At 41.8% G+C, this 23,263-nt stretch overlaps 1 protein-coding gene across 2 annotated transcripts in view; it reads right to left on the bottom strand.

Moving 5' to 3' along the window:
• Nucleotides 1-23,263, bottom strand: part of WNK4 (WNK lysine deficient protein kinase 4) — a 36,612-nt gene that overhangs the window by 1,491 nt on the left and 11,858 nt on the right. The window contains exons 2-19 of one of the 2 annotated variants that reach the window (XM_063300448.1): nt 19,367-19,539; nt 18,095-18,315; nt 17,381-17,538; nt 16,366-16,454; nt 15,174-15,393; nt 14,012-14,345; nt 13,566-13,675; nt 13,382-13,440; nt 12,186-12,327; nt 9,012-9,128; nt 8,728-8,904; nt 8,216-8,273; nt 6,991-7,143; nt 5,611-6,108; nt 5,015-5,107; nt 3,444-3,762; nt 3,156-3,358; nt 2,315-2,412 (exon numbers count right to left, since the gene is read on the bottom strand). In XM_063300448.1, coding sequence (XP_063156518.1) covers nt 2,315-2,412; nt 3,156-3,358; nt 3,444-3,762; nt 5,015-5,107; nt 5,611-6,108; nt 6,991-7,143; nt 8,216-8,273; nt 8,728-8,904; nt 9,012-9,128; nt 12,186-12,327; nt 13,382-13,440; nt 13,566-13,675; nt 14,012-14,345; nt 15,174-15,393; nt 16,366-16,454; nt 17,381-17,538; nt 18,095-18,315; nt 19,367-19,539 — 3,222 coding nt within the window. The other variant, XM_063300449.1, reaches the window with a different exon arrangement.

Raw genomic sequence — 23,263 nt, 5'->3', positions numbered from 1 at the left:
TTTTAATTGAGCAGTATCTGGAGTGTCACAGGTGGTTCACTCCTGGATTCATGCAATATTTGAATCCAGTGATTGTGGTTTAATAAATCTGATTTATGACTAGCACAATATATGTGTGGTTTATTTATTTCATTTATTTTATTTATTTATCAAATTTATATAGTTGCCCATCTCATTTATGTCACTCTGGGTGGTATACAATAAAGCAAACAAAACAAATCTTAAGTAACCATTAAAAACAATTATTTTATTTATTTTCTATCCCGCCTTTATTATTTTTTTAATAAATAACTTAAGGTGGTGAATATACCTAATACTCCTTCTTCCTCCTATTTTCCCTACAACAACAACCCTGTGAGGTGGGTTGGGCTGAGAGGGAATGACTGGCCCAAGGTCACCCAGCTGGCTTTCAGGCCTAAGGTGGGACTAGAACTCTCAGTCTCCTGGTTCCTAGCCTGTTGCCTTAACCACAGGAGAATGCACTAAAATCTCACATACAATACAACCATCTTTTGGGCTCCCTATTACCATAGGATCCCCAAGCCTGCTGGGAAAAAAACACCTTTTAAGAGATTTTTGGAAGGACAAGAGTGTTGGGGATAATCTCATCTTGGTGGAAAGTTGTTCAAAAGGGTGGGTGCAATGGCAGGCTCATCTCCTGGGACCCATCAGATAGAACTCTTTAGTAGACAGGATCCATAACATGCCTTTCCAGCCGGACCTAGCTAAAATTTTCTTTTTTCTTGCACTTTTTCCACTTTTTTGTAAAGCACTTTCTATGTTTTTTTCCTCTTTATGATAACGTATGTATCTCCATCTGTATTATCATTTTGGTTTTTTTAATTAATTAAAAAAAACATGTCTTTCCAGCTGGACCTCATGGGATGGCTAGATGTAACTGGGAAGAGGTGTTACATGTTATTATTAACATGTCTAAATAAACCATGGCTTAGTACAATCAACCCAGTCAGTCTAAGGCAGCTTTATATAATGGCATGATTTTTCCAGTCAGAATTTGATACCTGAGAATTTCAGGTCCTATTCTTAGAAGTGTGATAGCTAAGCATATCCAGGAATTTGGAGAAAAGATTTGCAAATGTTATTAACGAACATAGTTATTCTAATTTCTGAATTGAGGCATTAAACACGGATGTGGTCATCATGTTTTGATTGCCATAGCAAAGTAATACAGACATATACTTACAGCTGTGTCTTTAGTTCTGAAACTTTTGAAAACAAATATACTGTATTCAAGTTCTGTTGTTTGACTGTCATGGGGTATTGATCTACATCATCATCATCACCACCACCATCATCATCATTTTATATTGCCTTTTTAATATATAACTGAAGGCAGCAAACATACCTGTTCATGGGTAAGATCAGGTTTTTGCTGTGGCAGGCTTTTGATATGAACATTGCTTTCCAGCTGTTCATTAGTTCCTGCTCCCTTTAAACAATTTGAATTTTTTTAAAATTTATTTTCCTGGAGCAACTGGATTTTTTTTATTGGCTGTTTTATGCACCCTCCTATAGCACTCCCCCTGCTCTCCTTGGAAACATGTCATTCATTGCATGTAATTGAGTTAAAAACTGTTCTACAGTGGCTTTTGGTAAGTCTATACGAGCAGTAATATATTACTGTTGGGACAGTTTTACCAGCCCTTAAATTTATTGTTGAGTGTGGTTTAGATTTACTAGAGAGGTGTAACAGGTTACTCCTTTCTAAATGAACAGTGCTTGTCCAGGCATTATTTGTCAAATGGTAGTCAAATATTCCACCTGGCTCTTTTTGGTAATGCATGGAAGTGATTTGTAGCATATTAGCGAGCTTAAGAAACATTTCTGATTTGGCTAATTCATGTCCAGAGTAATCACACTTGGGAAGAACGATAAAGAAATATTCTCACCACCCACTGGGGCAGTGGTTTTGGGGAGGGGGGTTTCAAACTGATCAGCCTGAAGAAAACAAGGTTGTGCGGTTGCGCTGCAAGCCCTGCCCCATCTGCACACACCTCATGACATCACTGGCATGCCCCAAAGGGGCAGGGCTTGTGGCCCAAGGCTGCAATGCTGCTTTTGCCATGTAGATGAAAACAGCTGGAGCTGGAGAGACCATGCACCGGGGCAGATCGATCTAACTTTTTCAGCCAAGACAGGTTGCACTGCCCTTGCCTGCCCAACATGGGCTAGTTAACTTCTGGCCCACAGCAAACATTCCAGACCAGTGTTTCTCAAACTTGGCAACATTAAGATGTGTGGACTTCAACTCCCAGAATTCCCCGGCCAGCCACTGGCCTAGTCCATTGCTTACCAGGCATCCAACGTCACTGGCAAACTTCACGCCTTTACTATGCCGCTGCTCTTGAGAGGGGAGGCCACTGCCGCTCACAGAATTTCTCCTCATGATCCCTGCAAGGGTAACAATCACATTAGTGCAGGGACAGCTGTAACGAAAATCAATACAGTATATAAGTACAGTATAGATGGGAAAATGACACCATGGTACAATATCACACACAATTACAGTATGCATTTTCTTTGCACTGGGATGGGGGGCGGTTTAAAAAAATTCTCCTCTCCTACCCATCCATCCTACTAAAGTCTTAATCAAGATTTTTGGTGTCTTCTAGTATTAGAAGCAGGGGAACAGTTATGCTAACTGCTGCAGTGGGGGTAAGTGAATGAATGGCTGTGCAATCTATACTTTCAGGAATGAGGCTAAAGAGGCTTCATCCCTAAAAAGCTGCGTTCAGTCACTCTTGAAGTGTTTACATTAAGGTCAGGCCTGCAGCCTTGTTATTTCATTGAAACAATTTCCCAAAGACAGGCAGGCATTTATTTAAAATATGGTAGATTCTCAGTTCAGAGAAACCCAGGAAACACCTGAAGATTGTTTACAGTACCAGCAGTGCTGAATAGTTTCCCACAAAACACTGAGCTGGTTGACAAAGAATCAGGGTGGGGCACATTGTATAAGTTCTATATCCTTTATCTGAGCAAGGGCATTTTCCAAAGTGGCACAAGGCAAGACACTTTCTCATTTAACTAGGTTTACTAACGTCTGCCCTTATAGCTAGGTTAGTCAATTAAGCCTGCAGCAAGGGCTGCCCACTGCTCGCATGGACTTAGTGCAGGGGTAAGGCAGGGCTTACCTTGAGGCTGTGCCGAGTCTGGGCGCTGCAGGCTGCTGCGCCTCAGGGGATTGAAGCTGCCCTTGGAGAGGCGGCGCTGGCGGCTGGAGAGCATGGCTGCAGGTGACACGATTCCAGCAGGAGGCACCTTGCCAAGGCGGGCATAAAGCTCCTCTATTTCTTGTTTCTGCTGGGCTTGGAGCTTTTCTACTTCAGAGAGATGCCTAAGAGGAAGGCAGAATGAAAGGGTATGTTAATGAATGGAGTGGGGAACAGTTTTATTTCTTGCCTGCACACAAGATTACTCACTTCTGGCGTAAGGCTTGCAGCTCAATCCAGACATCATCATCTTCTGTACTGTCTGAATCGTCGCTGCTTGGATAGGAAGGGCTGTGCATATAATTCATCCAGACAACATTGCCATGTATGGGCTCTCCTTCCCCTTCTCCTTCTGCCACAGGGGTGGTGCCCTCCTCGGCTTCCTGCACAGGTGTTTCACCAGGAGATCCACTATCAGATTCGGAAGTACTCGAGATGTCAGGACCGTTGCCTTTGGGGGGGGATTCTGATGGGATATTCCGTGTGGGGGTCACCTGGAAACGGCCCAGGATTTGTGGCTTGGGCTCACCTGGTAAAGAAAAACTAAATATGAGGGTAGGCAAGTCTTCCTATAGAGCAGTGTTTTTCAAACCTAGCAACTTGAAGATGTGTGAACTTCAACTCCCAGAATTCCCTGCCAGCTGTTGCTGCTACCAGCCACTGCTCACAGGATGTCTTTAAGCCCAAGCGGTGCTACTTAAAGTCACTGGGCAGCCTGTGTATGCTCTTCTCCTATGGGGGATGTGGGGAGGCACACAATATGGCTCCTTGTATGAGGTATCACAAGGAACAAGTTACTCCATGGCAAGATTTTGTTATGGTCATAGACCCCATGGTTCCATGCAGTCTGTGGGCCCAGAGGAGTGATAAGGAGGCAAACAAAGGAAATACAGCTGGTACTTTTGCCTCCCATCTGATTTTGGGTGGTGCCTGTTGTGGCTCATTTAGAAACCTGGTGCAGGGCCATGGCTATGTACAATCCTTATATATATGCATCCATAAGAGTGGTAGACTTTCCCTGTAAAGCCAGACAGGCAAGGTTCCAGAGAGAGGGAGGTAACTGGAGCTCAGTTTTGGCATCAAATGAAATCCAACAGAAAGCAAAAGAGCCAGCTTAGGTCTCCTTCTCCCTCTCTTTACCATGCCCAAGAAAAGCAGGAAAGTAAGGGCCTAGAACTCTTCGACCCTGCCACAAGTTTGCTGAGCACAGCAGCAGCCCTGTGCCACCTGCAGCAAAAGCAAAGGCTAGCAGCTGAATCAAGTGGTGCTGGAAGAGAAAAGCTCCAGAGAAGGCTGCCCAGGGATTGGAAGGGAGGATCATGCAACCTGCAATGACCAGTAATTACCAGTCGGATCATCTATTACAGCTCACTTGACCGTATCCACAAAATGGGTGCAGTCAATGTGTGAAGTGCACCAGATTTTATACCCTTTGCAACTGTTGCTGGATGCTATTGTCTTGAAGAGGAAAGACTGTTTTATATCAGTACAGCTAAGGACAATTTAAGTCTAACTCACAGCAGTATTTGCAAGGGTGTGTGTGTCAAAATTTGCAAGATGGCAGATGTAGCATTGTGATACAAGCCCTGCCCCTTTTGAACATGGATGCAACATCAGTGCATGTACAAAAGAGGCGGGGCTTGCATTACAACACCGCACCTGGCATCATGCTGAGTTTGAGCCATTCCCCATGGATGCTGCTGCTGACTCATGACTTTGGGCAATAGCAACTTTTAGAGGGCCCGGATTTCCTGCTCCAATCCTTCTGAAACATTCCTTACCTTCACTGATGGATGATTGTTGGGCAGAGGAACCACTGGAGGTAGGCAGATCTGATATAGGTAATTGTGATCCAGACCAGGAAGAGACAGGAGCTACCTGTTGAGATGGGGAGATAAATCAGTAGAGAACTTCCCATTTTGGGTCCATTCACTATGCGATAGAGCTCTGGTTTGTTTCTTCAGGATAATTCATTAGATCTCAGGATTAACCTGGGCTTAGGGCAGCACTAAAATAATGTACATCTGACCCTAATATGGGGAAGCTACTACCATCAGGAATTCTCAGCCAGTACTTAAGTGAGGCTCCTACAGAGCTGAAGTGAAGCTTCCACAGAATGTCCCTCTATTATAATAGAAAATCCCAGTGCCCATTTGCTAGATTGCTAGTTTTTGATGACTAGAATATAATAGAAGTGTTCACTATTCCCTAAAATGAACAAAATTCTATGTAGCAATGCCCCCATTTATGTTCACAATCATAATCAAGTAGCACATTTCAATAATACCTTAAAACTGAGACATGAGGATGCAAGAGTGCCTCTTGCTTCCCCACATCTATGCTCACACAAGAGACTTGATTCAAAAGACGCTCCAACTTACTGGACTGTTCTCAGGATTCCCAGCAACTGAGGTGACCAGGGAGCCTGGAGACACCATTGGCCCCAACATCCCGTTGGCTAAGTGGGCTGGTTTTGGGGGAGACACCAGTTCAGGGTAGATAAAACGTGCTGCAGTTGAGCTTGGTGGGCAGCGTATTGGTGGCTGTGGGACTGGTGAGGTATAGAGGGGCCCTGTCTGGGCAGTCCCTACAGATACTGCTGGAAGAAGTGACTGGGCCATACTCATCACAGCCAGAGAGAAGACATTGGCGAGGGAGAACAATGGGGAAGTAGAGGGGGGCCACATGGGGACAGGCGGTGCATGCACAGCAGTGCCAATGGATGGGGCAGTTGATGAGGTAAGGGGTGATGTGGGGAGAGCAGAATTTGGTGGGGAAATTGGTTGAGGGATGGGGACAAGGTAAGAGGGAGCTGTAGGAGTCCCTGGATACATATGGTAGGTTGGCCAGGTCTGTCCAGGCATGCTGGGGACACCTGTGAGGAGAAATGCAAATTGGCAGGTCAGTTGGAGCTAGCAGCAAAGGAAGGGAAATCAGCTGTATCCCACTGGTTATGTCACATTGCAAAAAACCTTCCCCATGTTTGCAGGGCAGATGAGCCTAGTACTTTCTGTTCTTTCCTATCTCCGGCCAGCTTTATTTTCAAATTAATATTAAGTGGATCATCTGCCCTGCTTTTTCCATCCATGTCCATATTTTGCACCAAGGAAAACTAAAATGTGTGATGAATTTGGCACTGCTGCTTATATATTGATTGATTCTGGATAACACCTATTACTTCAAAGGTTTAAAATATTTTAGAAAGAAATAGGTGAATGGGAGAATAGGATAGAGTGGGAGAGGTAGTGTATTGTGATATATAATTCACTCAGATTTTCCCCACCTTACTGGGATTACAAAAAGCCCTGCCCATGCCCAGACCATAAATAAGTAAACAACTTTTCACTTTCACATTTCTCCAAATTCAGGAAAGCTAAACAAAGTTTTCTTGGTTTTTGTTTTTTATAAAAAGCCTGGATCATGTAGAATATCAGATTCTTCCAGATTTTCCCTTTATATTATATAATCTTATGTTATTACCACCTGAGGTACTTTGGGTCAGTCACTTTTTCTCAGCCCAATCCACCTCACAGGGTTGTTGTGGGGAAAGAGGGAAGCAATAGCATTATGGCGGTACAAAATAAAGGCAGGAAGTAATAATTGTCGTCGTCACCCTCTTAGATACCTAGCCTATGCCCAGCATTTTAAGTCACTAGATAAAGATCCCTCAAGGTAGCAAGTCTGGTTAGCTTCCCAGGTTGCTGTCTGGTCAGGTAGTATTTTACAACTAAAAGGAACTACAATAGATCAGTTTTACCTGCAGATGTAGTTGAAAGCAGTGGTTGCCCAAAATTTTGAGTAGTTGATGGGCGTACAACGGGGCTAAAGGGCTCATTCTCAAAAACTGCATCCACCACTGAAGTTTGGACAGGTGATGATATCAGTTGTCCTGGGCTAGGGCAACCAAAATCTGTAAAAAGTTGAAGGCTTAGGATACATATTTAGGATCCTTTACTGCAGATTAGTGTCCTTTAATGAATTTACTATAAGTTTGAGTCCTTCATCATTTCTAACCTTCATGTCTGCTAGCATACTCATTTTTAATAAGGTAAAGCATTCAATCCTGATATACTCTTTTTTCGTTTTTTGACACACATTTGTATTCTAAAGCAGCAGAAAGCAGATAAGTTCTATTTTAGTTTTTACTAAAACCAGGAAGGTTAGCAAGTGCAGCCCAATACGAAAGATACACACTTAGAATTAAATAATTCTGAGTTCACAAATTTATTTTGGGTACCCGAACTGAATGGAGTTTATAGAGCTTCTGCATCAAAAAAATACTGTCACTTATTCCAAGTATTCTTTGTTTCAGCAGTATAATCAAGGACAGTTGACAGCACCATTTTGCTGCTACCCTGATTAAAAAGTCACAGCAGGTGAGAGTATCTAGCCAAACTTGGCTGACCCCCAAAAGGTAAGCAGGGTCAGACTTGGTTACTTGGATGGGAAAGTGCTACCTAATCCCAAGATTCTAAGGTAGATTGGAAAGTGAAAAACAAAAAAACCTTAGAAAAAACATTGTCAGATCATTTCCATATGAATGCCAAGAAAATTACAGGGACGCTTTCATGAAGTCACCAGGAGTGAAGGTCAATGCGATGGCATGTTTTACTTGCATTTATGATAGTAAATAGGAACAAAACACCACTGCTTTTGTTAATCCCCCAGTCATCTGTCTTCTGCACATCCTTGTTTGAAAGTAATAGAATCCTAGGAGGAACTGTAATTCTCTGAATGCATAAATAGCTGACAGTTAAATTTTGGAAAGATTTATCCTTCCATCCTTACAAATATTACAATAGCAAAAACTAGTAGGAGTAATATTATTTTGAGTTAAATGCTCAGAGAAGCACAAGGGTCCTATTTTCTCTCCTATTGCCTGTTTAGTTTCAGTGTATAAGATATCAGACCCAGTAAAATAGATGGCTGTTCAGATAGTGTGTGAAGAGTAATCTGGGGTGAGCAAATGTTGGATTACATACCACTAAGAGACGAGGATGAGGAGATGGAACATGAGAGGTCTTGCAGCGGCAGCTCAGCCTAAAAGAGAACAGGAAAAAGGTAGAAAAATATTATCATTTGACAGGTAATAAAGGGAGACCTCTCTGACCATATGAAGAATGCTCCGTTGTTTTCACAGAAGGAGCACAACTAGCCACTATATCTTTGGGATTAATGAGAAAAGACTCTTATTCAAGGTCCAGCTTCCAGACAAACTTGAACTCTGGCCCTCTTCTCTGTAGCAAAGTGCCTTAATGAAAGTGGCCTCAGCATTTCAGGACATATAAAACATGATGAAGGAAGAAACAGCCAAAGGAAAGATGGCTGACCTCTGAAGATCTGTTACTGTGCTCAGCTGACCAAGAAGATGAGGAGGTAAAGAACATCAACCTGCTGCCCACTTATAAAATAACAAAAATAAGCAAAGCATTTCTGGGTGCTGAATAAAATGTTTCTATCCAAATTATCCAACCAGCAAAGATCTGAAACTCACTGAGAGACCATTAGCAGCTGACGTAGGAGGCATACATTGCACATCCGGCTTGCCCAGAGCCCCCTGGTCTTTGTTTAACTTATCCTTCTGAAGGAGTGTTTCTACACGCTGGATAATATCATGAATTCGCCGGATGAATCCTTCCTGTTCAGATTTCAGGATGAATTCCTTGGCAACCTGGAGAAACCAGAAGGACAGTCAAAACCAGGATTAAGGAAGTCAAATCCTATCTCCAACTGCTACTGGTATAGATAATGTGGATAAAAGAAAATCAACTTCCATACCATGACAGCTGCAATTTCCTCAGGACTGTCTCCATCCAGGTCAAACTTGAAGGTGACCATCTTGTTATTATATGTTTGTAGTTGACACTCAACCACTTGATCATTCTGGTTTGGCATCTACAGAAATTAGGGGATTTGCATTAGGATTTCAGTTAGTGTGTGCCCACATGCACACACACACACAAACACTATTCAGTGTAGCTAGGTAGGGAATCTAGTCTTCTTGATGGGCTTCAAACTTTACAAGACAAAAAGGTGTTTATGCTTTTTCTCCCTGACTCTGTTATCTTGTGGCTTTCCCTTCCAGTACTTGCTATAACATCAGTGATTTGGGGATGAGTTATTCCTGCAGGGTGCCAATCATGTAGAAAGTTTTTTTTTTCCTGAATGCTAGTATATTTTAGAACTTTACAATAAACTATATTGGGAGAAGCCTGATGCGTGCTATCCAATTTACACAATTTTGCTTCTAATAAACAAAAAAGACTAAGAAAAGACACTAGTATTCTGAATAATCATTACAGCATTTATCATGATTGGCAAAGGTTTTAAACACACATCCATAAAAGCACGTAATTTCTAAACTATGGAAATGCCATCACATAAAAATGCTAAGTTCCTTTAAGTGCATGGCTGGCTGGGGAATTCTGGGAGTTGAAGTCCACACATCTTAAAGTTGCCAAGGTTGAGAAACACTGATTTATATACTCTACTTACAAAAGTAACACCACTCCCCGATTAATATAAACGAGCCTCTAAAGAATCTGAAGGTCAGACAAAAATGAGTAGTTTTAAAATAGTCTCCATTGACCCCTTAGGCTAATTTTCTGGATTAATAAATGTGGAAATCCAGGACTATTTACCTAATTGAAGTTGTAATATAGAATATTTGAAGGGCATTACAATAGGAAAAGGTGATTTACTAGGTGATCAAACCTTATAATAGTAGCAATTCTAAAAAGAGGCATTTAGATTTTCAGTTTAAATAAAATAATTGTAGAAAACTTGATTTTTTTCTGTTATTTGTTGATTTCTGTTCTCTGTATTGCAAAATAGTTCATATATGTATATGGTGGAAGAGGGAGGGAGATTCTAACCAGGACAGCAGGGAAAATGGGGAAAATAATGGATTAAGTACTTTATTGACATACTGTACACTAGGCTTCAGTTCAATTCACTTCCCAAATTTCTGGTTTTTGTTTTTTAAAAATCCATCTGCAGGGCTAAGGTAGTTTGGCTCTAAATGCAGATTTTCTGGTATGTTATTAAACATATAGTTCTCTATTATATGAAAAAGAAGTTGAGAGACGGAAGGGAAGAATAAGAGAAAATATACACAAGTTACCCCCTAAAAATATTAGATGGCGGTTGTTCTTAATATCCTCAAATTTTTCACATTCTCATATTTGATGGAAAAGGAAATATTAAGAACAGCTTTATATCTGACCTTAATCAGTATTTAACTTCCTTGCTGCCCAATTTTAAACATCGTTTTTTCTCATACTTGAAAGAGATGTAATCATTTAACCAAGAAATCCTGGCCAAATGTCCAAGTCAGTATATACTGTAAGCATAGAGTGCAAGGAATGGGATGTAACTGCATATCTATTCATTTCTGATATCTAATTCTTATTACATTGTGCTTGATGATGATATTGGGAAAAGGAAGATAAGACTAGTAAGTTACTGTTTTTAAACTTAGAATCTTTCCCAGTTGAACCTAACTGTGGCAACCTCCTTTTTCTACTGTATCCCCATTATTTTGCTTTTTTTTCATCTTCAGGCCATGAGTGAGTGTGGTAGTCTTAAGTCATCCTTGGTCGTTTCAGTGTTATTCTGATACCATCCAAGTGAAGCCTCAAGATGTATAAAATCTGTGAGGCTTTATCACTCATTGCCTTGGAGGGAAACAGATGCAACAGAGGCACTGTAGGGCTCAACAGTGGGGACAGCAAATGTCATGGCTGCTAATTTCCGGGCTCGAGAATGGGTGGACAGCAATTCAGTGTAGTAGTGGGGAAAGCCCATAAACAAATTAAGCAACTTAATACTGTATCCTCCCTTCATGATTTATTTAAGAACAAGTATACTTGTTCTAGATCTATTTAGACATATTTGAATTTTATTCCAAATGGCATGGTCCCAATTTCTCACAGAGAGCCAGTTTGGTGTAGTGGTTAAGGCACCAGGCTAGAAACCAGGAGACTGTGAGTTCTAGCCCTGCCTTAGGCACAAAGTCAGCTGGGTGACCTTGGGCCGGTCATTCTCTTTCAGCCCTTGGAAGCTGGCAATGGCAAGCCACTTCTGAAAATCTTGCCAAGGAAACTGCAGGGATTAGTCCAGGCAGTCACCAGGAGCCAACAAGACTTAAAGACACTAAATAAATAAACTTCTCATGAACAGGTGATGAGAAATTCTTTACTCTAGAGTGCAAGACTACCACAGCTACACCAGGGCTTGATTATGAACCTCACTATACCTCTCTCGCTTCAAGACATTGTAACTATGATTACATTTAAGAAGCTGGGGGACGCTCCTGGCTCTGATAGTTTTCCAGGTGACTGGGGTGTGTATGCATGTCTCTCTGTGTCTGTATGCAGGTTTGTGTGTGTACGTGTGGTGTGTGTGAAATATATATAAGCATATGGCTTTTATATCTTGTGACATTTTATATCTTGTGAAATTTGTGAAATTCACCGCTACCCCCCAGTTTCAATAATGGTAACATTACAGTCTTTCTTAATCCTGATACATATGTTCTAGTTATAGATCTATTTTCTTTATTAAGTTGATTTTAACAGCTATAGATTGTCCCATAAATTACAGAATATTGGACTTCTAGTGCATGTGGGATAGCCAAGAGGGTTCTACAAAGCTGGAAGAATACATCTACAGCTGATTTGCAGAATTGTTGCTACGTATTGTTCGTCAACATTTGAATTAGTCATTTTGTTCTTTTTTCTGACAGAGTGGTAAGAAAGGCAACTTTTAGGTCAACTTTTTTGGAGTTGTTTTATGATTATAATTTTCCAGGCCTACTTCCTCCTTTTTTCACTTTTAATATTATCTCACACGCTTACTAAACCTGTATGTACATGAATCCTTTTTCCTTTCATTGACTGTTAATTCATATTTTTATTAAAACATGCAGCTGTTACAAGAGATAGCACTCACATTCGTAATTCGCAGACGAGATCGAGCGCGACGACGCAGCAGTCTTCCAGAGCCTCGCTTGGCCAGGGGCTTTGATCTGCCTTCACTTGCAGAGAGACCCTCATAGCCATCGCTCAAGCCAGACGCCACATCAGATGTGTAACTATTTCCAGATGAGGAAGAGGAAGCAAAAGTTTAACAAATGTGATCAATTTGGATGCATCATAAAACTCATCTTGCTTCCTGCCCTTTCTAAATGTAGAGAAAGTTGAGGCATTCAAGAAATGGCCTTAAATCCTGCTCAAAGAGAATATGCACCTTCTTGTTCATTCCACCCTTTCCAAGCTGACTGTACACACAGAGAAGAAAAAGAAGTCTGGGATATCACCACAAGATTCAAACACAATCCCACCAATGGTAATTTCACCACACTTCTTCTGCTGTACACACCCTATCGATATTTGCAATTCCTCGCTACCCTTAATACATTTTTTTCCCTCCCCCTTTGCTTTTGCTACAAATGAGATTCACATTCCAGTGAATTCATCCTGCGTATGTGAGCATTTTCTTTCTCCTAGGAAAAGACCGCCTGTCATGCTCCCTGCTCCTCTCTCTCTTTCACTCAGTCCAGTTTGGGAAAAGCTCTTGAGAATAGCTTTGCTGTTCGTTGTGTTTTCAGGATTTAGATTGATGTGCTTGCCTAAAGAGCACCATGTGAACTGAAGGTCCTTTTTGCATCTCTTTTTGTTCCTGAGCACTGGAAGTTAGTTTGGATTGGGGAAGTCAAATCAACAACTGGCAAGTTTCAAACAGAGAGAGCAAGCCCAGATTGGCTACATCAGAGTTCTGTTGTTGGTTAGCTTGGGCTCAGTCATGATTATCAGAAGATGCTCCATGCAGCCCAGTACATAGTCGGGATCCCCAGATGCCAAAGGCAAAGTGGCCGAATCATGGTGCACTGGAAGTTATTTGGAAATGAACAGATGGTGGTGTCAGGTAGGGTTCTTGTGAAGAACAGTACTGAAGGGGGAAAGTCCAATATATAACATATGTCTAAGAAGCACATCTCTGTAGAGATTACATTTATTCTAGGGAATTCAGCTTTATTTATCTCCCCACAGTGCATTTTAGGTTTGGAAGAGAGAGCATGCGGTAAGGTTTCGTTCATTCTAAATCCTGAGTCACATCCCACAGCAGCTAATCTGCAACTCCCCTACCTGTCGACAGGGGAAGAGATGTCACTGATGGAGGCAGGGTCCAGGCTCACAGCAATGCTCTGTGGGTATAAAGAACAACTGTAGGGAAGTTGCAATGCCAGTTCTCCTCCTCCCCATGTCTGAGCCCTGTGCGTGAGCCTCATCCCATACAGCTGCACATGGCAGGGACAGCATTCCCACTCACCGAAGCAAAGGAATGTTCAGGAACAGTTATTGGGCTAGGGTGACTCTGTAGCTTGTCAGGCAAGTCCACAAATCCAGAGGAACTCAAGTATCCATCAGTCTCACAATCAGCTGTGGGGGGGGGGGGAGTGGAGATGTGAAATCAGACTTGACTGCATCTAACTTGGTGGCCTCATAAGCTTTCCAACCAACTGCTAATTTTGCCCAGCTTCTTTGCAGATGTCAGACCCTCAAGAACAAACAGAGAGCAAACACCCTCAGCAAAAACTGAGAGCAGTGTTTAAAGTAGTAAGCTGAGGTTCTCAGGATGCTGCACTGCACAGCTGACCCAAATTGCAAATCCCTTTCTGCCTGGGAATTATGGAAACTATGGTCCAATACACTGGACGGCTGGCTATATAGTCATTGGTTGAAGACAGGGATGGCGAGACTGTTGGGTGTGCTTACATGTGGTAGAGGAATAGTTAGGATGATACTGGAAAGGCTGGTGCTGGTCGACCTCTGGTTCTTCTGGCTCTGGGGGAAAGGTGGATCCGAGGGCAGAATCACCAGACCCTGGTGTGGTGGGTGCGGAGGGCTGTGCAGGACTGAGAGGAGAGGGCGAGTCCAGGTCCAGCAGATGCAGAATATCAGGAGTCATTGCTAGAGGTTGCTCCTGCCGCTTCTGCTGTTCATGAGCTCGTTTGGCCTTCTCACGCTGGCGCTTGATAGCAAGAACACGCTCACGCACTGCTTTGGCCACTGGCTTGTAGTCTGCCTCACACACAAAGCCTAGGACCACCTGCATGATGGATCAGTGAGACGGGGTAGGAAGGAGAGGCAGAACAGAAATACAGAAAACAGGACAGTCAGACAAGGCTGTACATTCTATCTGCCACCTGCAGTTACTATCCTGGGAGTGGGCTCTCTGGTGTGCATGTAATTGAATTGCAGATTTGGGACATGAGTGTGGGGTCAGTTTGTGGTTGGATATATTTGCACACACAAATCTCTGGGGGTGTGCAGGCAGCTCCGGAGCTACTAGCAGGTAGCAAGTTAGGCCTTCATGGACACATGCAGGAAAATTCTCATCCAATGTGCCATTGTAAGGGAACAGATACAGAGTAGATCTCAACTGTGATAGTTCTCATGACCCAGAAGGAAATGTGGAAGAAATGATCATGTGAAACTACAATGATTTGAAAACACAGATTTTAAAAGATGATTCCAGAGCCTTATTTGTATGTTAGCATTACATCATACTGTAATAGTTAACAGCAAGCAAGTTCCCTTTCCCTAAGAAGATATGCCATTCTCAGGACATGCTGGTACAAAATGCAGTTAGAAAAATAAAAGACACAGGTGGCTCTACTCTAAATCCATTACTCAGTAATACATCTTAACCTGGAAAGATCTGGAGAAATACTAGAGAAAACGTTTTGGATTTAAGCTGCTGCTACATGCTGGGCATGATTAAAAATGGCTATCAGTCACTTTTATGTAGGCCTGGGTACCTTTCATTAAGGCAATTCACCTAATGCTTTCCTTCCCTCTCTTTTTCAGAAATGCCTTTTATTTCCTATAACTTCCTTGCTGATCCCACTTCCCAGTGAATCACAGTAAGACATACCATTTCCTGGGCAACTTCCTCAGCCACATCCTTATATAGCTCAAAGTGAAACTCCAAGGCATTGTTGTCCTTGTACTTCCCATGCAGCTTTTTGGTGTCATCCATCCGTAGCCAAAGCTTCAGATTGGTCTTAACCCCATCATCCTCTTCAGCCAGTTCAACATGGACCCCTGTATCTTCATGGAAGAAGGAGTGGTCCAGAAGATCCTGGATTGTATATCTGCAGGGAAGATAGGGAGGTAAGTTGAATTTAAACTACTCTGCAAAATGAAGGTGAGAGAGGTAACAGAAAGTAAGCTTGAATTCACAGGCTGTTATTATCAATGTGACTAAGGAGATACCCAGGCCAGGATCTTCATAAGTACATGAGCACCAATCTGTTCCATGCCCATTAGCTATACAAGTTTGCTTCCTAAAATCCTCCAGATATAAGCAGCATAGAAAAACAGCAGAGTATAAAGTTCAGAGCATAAAGTTCAGCATCAGTTTTAACTTGAGGGATGGAAAAGAGCAGCAGCTGTGATCCATAGAACCCCTTGTCTTGTTAGATACCCTCCTCAATATTCAGCCAGTTGTAAATGTCTAAACCTGTTATTTTGGACTCAAAAAAAACAACAGGATTTTGCTGATGGACCAACCCATCCTACTATCTAACTGTCTCCATGATTCAGCTAGTGGAGGTAGTTTCTGAAGTAGTGTTGCGAGTCGGAGGATCTTGAATGCCAAGGGAATTTGAGATTTGGGCTGAGATTATCTCAATAGGTGATGCAAGATTTCCTGTCCACCGTGACAACAATAGGCATGTCTCAAATTAGACTGCATTTGAACTACATACTATTTTGAATCTCTGCACTGAGTTGTCTGCCTTGCAGTATTAAAAACCAATTTGTTTCCCAGTTTGGCTGTCAGTTCTGGTAAGAGTCTAAGGGATTTCTAAAACTAGAACATTTCAAAGGGGTAGAAGTAGGTACTGAATTCCTTTCTTCCCATTCCTTACCTAGCTCTACCCATAGTTTCTACCCATACCTACTCAAACTATTCGTTTGCGTTTACCATATATTATGGAATTTTAAAAAAGGGCCACCTATATGCACTTTTACACACACAGGCAGACGTGCATGCAGAAACCCATAAACATCACCTATATTCATTGATTTAGCATACCCATGTAAGCAGCTGTGCTGTTCCCTACCTTTCTTTTTTGTTCATCCGAATGCAACCCTCAATGATCTCCTTTAGTTCAGGCACCTTCACCTTGTAAAAACTGTTTGGTTTCATACCCTGTTATAAGAAATAACAGAGAGGACCAAAAGGTGGGTAGAAGGGAGGACAATATAAGCATTCAAGCTCCTTTCCTCTTATGACAACTAATCTTACTTGTCTCTCCTGCTATGGAGAAAAGAGGTGGTTGCTTAGCCTTTTCTGTAAAACCTTCTATTTACCTGGAATAACACCCTAAACTGATCTGGATGCCAGGAACTTATTTCGGTTTTCAATCCATTTTCCATTAAAAATAATCCCAAAGTGGGATACAATAAAATAGAATAAATTAACCCCTGAAAACCCCTGGAAGTGGAACAAGCCGTCCAGCTAAAATCAAATTGTTTCTAAGTAGAGTAGATTCCCCTTTAGCATCTTTCTTTTTACCAATTTATATCTCAAATTAAAATGGTGTAAAGGGCTGGAATGAAAAAAGCCCACCCCATCTCACATTGGAAGCTTGCCAAATGGATGACCTTGGGCCAGTCACTTTCTCAGCCCAACTCACCTCACAGGGTTGTTGTTGTGGGGAAAATAGGAGGAGGAAGGAATATTAGGTATGTTCGCTGCCTTGAGTGATTTATAAAAATAATAAAAGGTGGGATAAAAATAAATAAATGATTATTATTAAAAATATTGTTCTATACCAGATTAAATTACATTATGATGCTACAAGAAAAGCATTTGGCCAGAAACTGGGGGTAAAGAGTAGCACTTCTCTGAAGTTCAACCCAACCTTCTTGCCATGGCTGCTCTTCACTGGTCCTAATTAGTATAATTTTGTTCTAAATCCAAAATTGCACTAAAAACTCAGATTCCTTGGGAACTAATCATGGGAAAGTTCCATTCCCCCTTTCCAATGCATAAGGACATTGCAAGAGATAGAGCCCAGAATGCAGAGAAGTTACCCCAAGCTTCTTGAGAGACGGTAGAGGTTATACTCTTACCGAGGTAACTTTACGATAGATCTGAGCTGCATTCTGGCATTCTGAATAGGGGTATTCTGAGGTTGCCATCTCCAGCATGCACATGCCAAAGGCATAAACATCCACTGCTTCATCATATTTTTCTTCATACATCTCTGGAGCCATGAATTCAGGGGTTCCTGGAGAAGGAAGGAAAGCATTTATCTGAGACTCAAACTATTAGGTGAAACCAGGGCAGTGTCCAGGAAGGTCCCAAAACCTTTTAACCCTGTTTCCACCCCTGACCCCCACCCCAATTAACATCTCAGACAAGAGTGTCTGGGATCTACAAAGTTTTTAAACCAGCCCTGGGCAAAATCCATTCACATTTAAGATATATAAAGGCTATAGATCATCCATTTATCCTAATGGAATCAGTAATACATTATCCAAGCAGGCTTCAAGGATCAAGAGATACTTAAAGTACCAATTCTGCCCCATAAGATTCTGTTTAAAAGATTGCCTTTTCCATAGGAAGTTCTCAATTCGAGCAAAGTTCTCTCTTTTGATACTATCATCTGTGCAACTATTTCCGCTGCTCTTCATGCTATTTCCAAATTTTGGAAGCAACATAGTTCCAAATACCTCAGAGATGTGATCCAAATAATTACTGTTACTGAACATGGTTTTTAGGGTGAACAGGTATATAATTACAAATCAACATATTCTGCTACCCACTCTTTACCCATCAAGTACCTATGACACTCTTTGCAAATGATGCACGCTTGAGTGTGGCCAAACCAAGATCCCCAATTTTGACTGAGCCAGTGGGACCTGTGATAAAGACATTATCACATTTCAGGTCCCGATGAATGATTGGAGGGGATCGTGTATGTAGAAAATGGAGTCCTCGAAGGATCTGTCTGCTCCATCTCTGAAGAACCTTCATCTTCATCTCCTTGAATCGCTTCAAGTACCTACAGAAAGAGAGAGAGAGAGATCTGATTCAGGGCCATCTCATCAACACCATTGATTGTGGGCCATGACAGGTTTGGGGGAACCCAAATGTTTTCAAAATGACAAAGGTATTCATGAGGCAAGAGACCCCAAAACAGCATTCCCCAAACAATCTCATGATGACTAGCCCGCTCAGTAATATAACCATATGGCTAATGGTTAGAAGATTAATAGAAAATTAAAGGAAAAGGAAATAAAAAGGAGTTTCCTAATGCTTTGAGTTTTCTGAAGTTCTGCCAAAGAATAAAAATAAAGCAAGATAAAAACCATGAAGTTCATGAAAGCATCTTAAAAAAACAACCCAATGAGAATTAATTTGAGGGCAATCTGATCTATCACCCCACTGATCACCAGAGTTGATTCGGCTGATCTGGCTGGTAGGTGGCTGTCCCCTTCCTCCCCTACTGCTCCATGTGCATCCGTTCCAAAGCTGCACTCTCGGTGGAAGAGGATGACGATCTCAGATAGAGTGCACCAATCTTTGATTAAGGGTATATGTCCAGAACTGGATACCGGAAACTGAATAAACTGCAATTACAATTCAACTGAAGTCTGAAGGGATTGACCTTAATGTGGTCAACTATCCTTGAAATAAAATCCTCCTTGCATTGTCCTCCAATACAGCACTGCGCTCCTCATCTGGATCACATCCCCACACTGATTTATTGCAAACACCACCTTTGCAGGCAACCAGTATTTGGGGAAAAGGTTTGTTGGTTAGCGATTAATGGAAACATACTGGAAGCATGAAGGTATCAGCTCAGACACTTCTTTTTTTTTTTCCAGAGTAAAAATGAAAGAATCAGGGCAACCTTTGAAAATATTTTCCAGAGAGGCAGCAGTGTTATTAATACTTTGCTGCAAAATGGTCCTCATTGTGGCTTGAAGATTTGTCCTTTAAGATAAGGGAATGGGCTGAAGAACGTCCTTCCCTGAAAAAAGCAACATAGCCCTTCCAGGGCTGCACCTCATCCCAGCCACCCATTCCCATTCAGTCCATTCTGTGCTCACGTTTTGAGGGTGCCTGAGGTCATGAGTTCTGTGACCAGCACAATGCAGACCTGTCCTTTGACGGAAGACTTCCATGAGTCATAGAAACGGACAATGTTGGGGTGCTGGAGTCCCTTCAGCATCTCTACCTCCTCACTGAAGCGCTGCCTTTCCATCTTGGACAGTTTCCTCGTCTGACAAACAGCAAGAAAAGAGAAAGAAGCTTGAGAGCCCATTGCTATTTTTGAGGCAGCTGAATTCACACCCAACGTACTCTAGTCAGATTAATTTTTTAGACTTTGAAGTCAAGCTTTCACATTTTAAAATGCTCACATTTCATTTCAAAAGAGGATTTTGAGGGATATTTTTTTATCATTCATAATATTTACCCCCAAGGAATGAGTCCTTTGAAGGGAATAATTTTCCTCTGCCTTACCTCTCCAGATGTCCTCATGAGAAGACTATCAGTGAAGACCTCATCCACCAATGCCTGTCTACCCCCTCTTAGCTTTTCCAGATCATTTATCTTTGTCTCAGTGGAATAATCATTGATCTCTGAGCATCAGGAGCTCATTACATCAAACACAACCAGAACCTTTGTCCAAGAGACAACTATATATGATCATCTGTGTGAGATCCTCTACAGTCTCCAATCTCTATTTATCCCTCCTGTCCATAACTAGTTTTCATTTACTGAGCTTGTTGACTGTCCTGGCCTTCTCACCATCACTTGCTGTCTTACAGGAACTGAGACATTTGTGAGCTCTCCCCTTATGTTCACAGGGGAGGGATTCCTCACAAGCTTAGTTTATATACTCTTAATCGGCTTCCCCCAGTTTCTGCTTTTGCTGCCTGAGATCTTAACTCTCATGTCTGCTTTACTGTTTATCCTGACATTTTGTATCTGGGACTGAGATGCTTAGTCCTCTTGTGCTCCTGAACCTCACCTGCAAACTTACCACACTGTTTTATTCATGGCTACCTCCCAGCTAATTTCTCCTAAGCTAACTGCTCCAGCCAGCTGGAGGCTACACGAATAAGAAACTGAGCTCCACCAGACTCCAGCATGGAAAACTAAATGAGTCAAATAATCCCCTTAGGAAAATGGAGTTTTGAGAATATTTTTATTGTTCATATTTTTTAATCAGAGGAATGGTTAGTAAATGGTGATTAAGGAGAATATGTAGACAGTTTGCATCACTTTGGGAATGCAAAGTCTGACTTATACAGCTGCCTCAAAGTGTTCTTTCCTAAACTTTTTTAGTTTTTAACTAAGCATTAAACTCAACTGTGAATAAGTAAAACAGCTATTATAAAAATACAGAGAATATGTAGTATAGTTGAACCAGGTAGTTAGAACAAGGAGAAAAACAAGACAGAACCCTACCCAATTCATGGGCCACATTGATAATAAATTAAGAAAAAAAAATGGGAGGGCAAAGTGAAGAATTAGACCTGATCCACTTATGCAGAATCTGAGGTATAATTAGAACTGATGGTGATAAATGAGGGGTTGAATTTATGAAGGTTCCTTTATATCAGGGTTGTGCAAGTTCTGTCAACTCAAGTGTCAGACAGGACATTCTGTGGCACGTGCTACAAAAGGGTGAGGCCAGGATCCAAAATGAGACTGATTTAGGAGATTTAGGTGCTTTGGAGAGGGGTTTAAAGGGTGAAATGTGTGCCATGTGCTTTTTGCAAGCAGCAGGGTACTTCTGGGTAGGGTTCCTCCTGGAGCAGTCCAGGCAGTCTGCCTGTGCCCAATATTTGAAATCCATTTCAAAAAACCATGTTAGGTAGGAGAGGAATCCAGCCTGCTGAAATCTGGTACTATCCAGTCTAAGCCAGCATCAGATTACAAGCTGGTGGTCCCTGAGGGAATACTTATTTCAAACATAAAAACCAGGAAAAGGTACAAAGTCCAGCAGAGCCAATAATCACTTGATATTTTATTGCCTTTTCAGTCTCCACAACACTGTACAGTAGTTAATCCAGGTTCTCATAGAAAAGAGCAGCTGGAGGAAGACCTTACAAATTTCCTTGCTCAAAGTTCATCTGCACGAATATCAGTGCCCAGTGTGCTGAATGCAGCTTTTTACAGCTAGAGAGCAAAATGGAATCATCAGAAAGTCCTTCGTGAACTCCTTGACTGCCATCCCCAAAATATACAGCACAGGCACCAAACTCTCCAATGAATGCTCATCTCGGTCCTGACTCCCAGCAGAGAACCAAGAGCAAGAAGGAGGTCATAGGCTGAGAGATAGGAAAGAAAACATAAAAAGCTAGGAGTCCTAGGCTCATTTTGCAGTTGTTGGGAAGACAGAGTAATCTAGAGTGAGATTTACAAATCCTGGTTTCCCAGGTCATTTTACAGCTGCAGAAAAGGAGCTCCCCCATATGGAGGATACCAATTGGATAGTTAGAAGATCAGTCTTCCTCACTCATGCAGCCTGTTCTTCTAATAGCTGTCTCCCCGTGTGCTATGGCTGGATTGCCTTTGAAAAGGGTGCAGTAGGGGAGGGGGAACTAGACAGCTAGGTAAACTGCAAGGGAATGGCAGTAATCCAGCTCTTTTTCTTGCCAAAACAGAATTGGACCCCAGTTGGCTAAGTGCCAAAACCGCTGCCGCCATCAAGTTCTCTGTTCCATCCACTCAGTGCTGGAACAGAGGTGGCATTTGGGTTGGAGAAGCTGACTGGGTTAAGAATGTCCTGTGTGTGTGTGTGTGTGTGTGTGTGTGTGTGTGTGTGTGTTTGCATGAAGGAGAGAGAGAAGAACCAAAGTCCCAGAAAAAACACATAGCGGTCCATGCCTGCCCTCCTCCGTATCCCAAGTGAGCATATTTGGAAGAGAAACAGCAGGGAAACAGATGAAACATGTTAAAAAGTGGCAGCTTTGCCAAGGGGATGGTGTCTGCAATGGCCCTGTGCCCACCTGTTAGACCACACTTCCTCCCTGTGCCGGCAGGAACCGCCTCACCTCCCCATTGGCCAGGGCTTCTGTGGTGGAGCTGGAGGTGGATCATATTTTTATACTTTGGGGTATTTGTGAAGTTTTGCTATAAATGCAGCTGTGTGCTGTCAGCCACTGTGAAAGCTCCATTGTATGCAGCTGAGGAGGGGCCAGAGGAAGAAACCCAGAGCCAGCACAACTCTATAAACGAAGGAACATCTATAGCAAAAAGCCTGCTTGTAATTTTCATGGAGGTGGAACTGTTACTCATTCCCTCACAAGAGGTCTTCTGAATTAGCTTCTATGATAGCACTTCTGTGGTGCTGTGAAAAATGTGATTCTGCATCTACACATCAATCTATGTATTAATTGTGTTTAGGTATCACACAAAGCCAGGATATATTTAAGTATTGTTTGTTAAGTAAGCCACAACTGGCTAGGTTTACAGTACACATTGAGCCATAAAACATGGTTTACAAAGCATAGTGACTGGGTTCTTATAACATACCAAGCCTAAATTTTCCTGAACCAATAGACAATGTACCATGACATTATTATTTCCAAATGAACAGAAATACTTACAAAAGTGGGCACATTAGGATTATCATTGCAAAATCACATATGCTGTGAAAACAACATTAAGGGAAAAGTTCTTGGAAAAATTCATATATTGGGAAAAGTCAGTATAAAAATGTACTACTTAAGAATTTGCTAGTACAGAAATAGGATAAAAAAAAGCCAAATTTAGTTTTATCGATTTGTCTTTTTCTAGAAGCAAGCCTGTCTAATCTGCCACCTCAACTTAGAGGCATAAGGAGTGAATATTTAAAAAGAAAACAAATTAATATTGCATGCCTGTACAAACTTGACAACGTCTATTATATGTGATTCTGATTTATCTTATTTAACGAAAGAAAACCTAACTGTTTTCTGAAATTGTTCAGATTCTTGAGATTTGTATTCCTT

The sequence above is a fragment of the Candoia aspera genome, chromosome 4, assembly GCF_035149785.1.
Source record: "Candoia aspera isolate rCanAsp1 chromosome 4, rCanAsp1.hap2, whole genome shotgun sequence".
Taxonomy (NCBI): Eukaryota; Metazoa; Chordata; class Lepidosauria; order Squamata; family Boidae; genus Candoia; species Candoia aspera.
The sequence above is the reverse complement of the archived record's forward strand: the minus strand, read 5'-3'. Positions and strand labels throughout refer to the sequence as shown.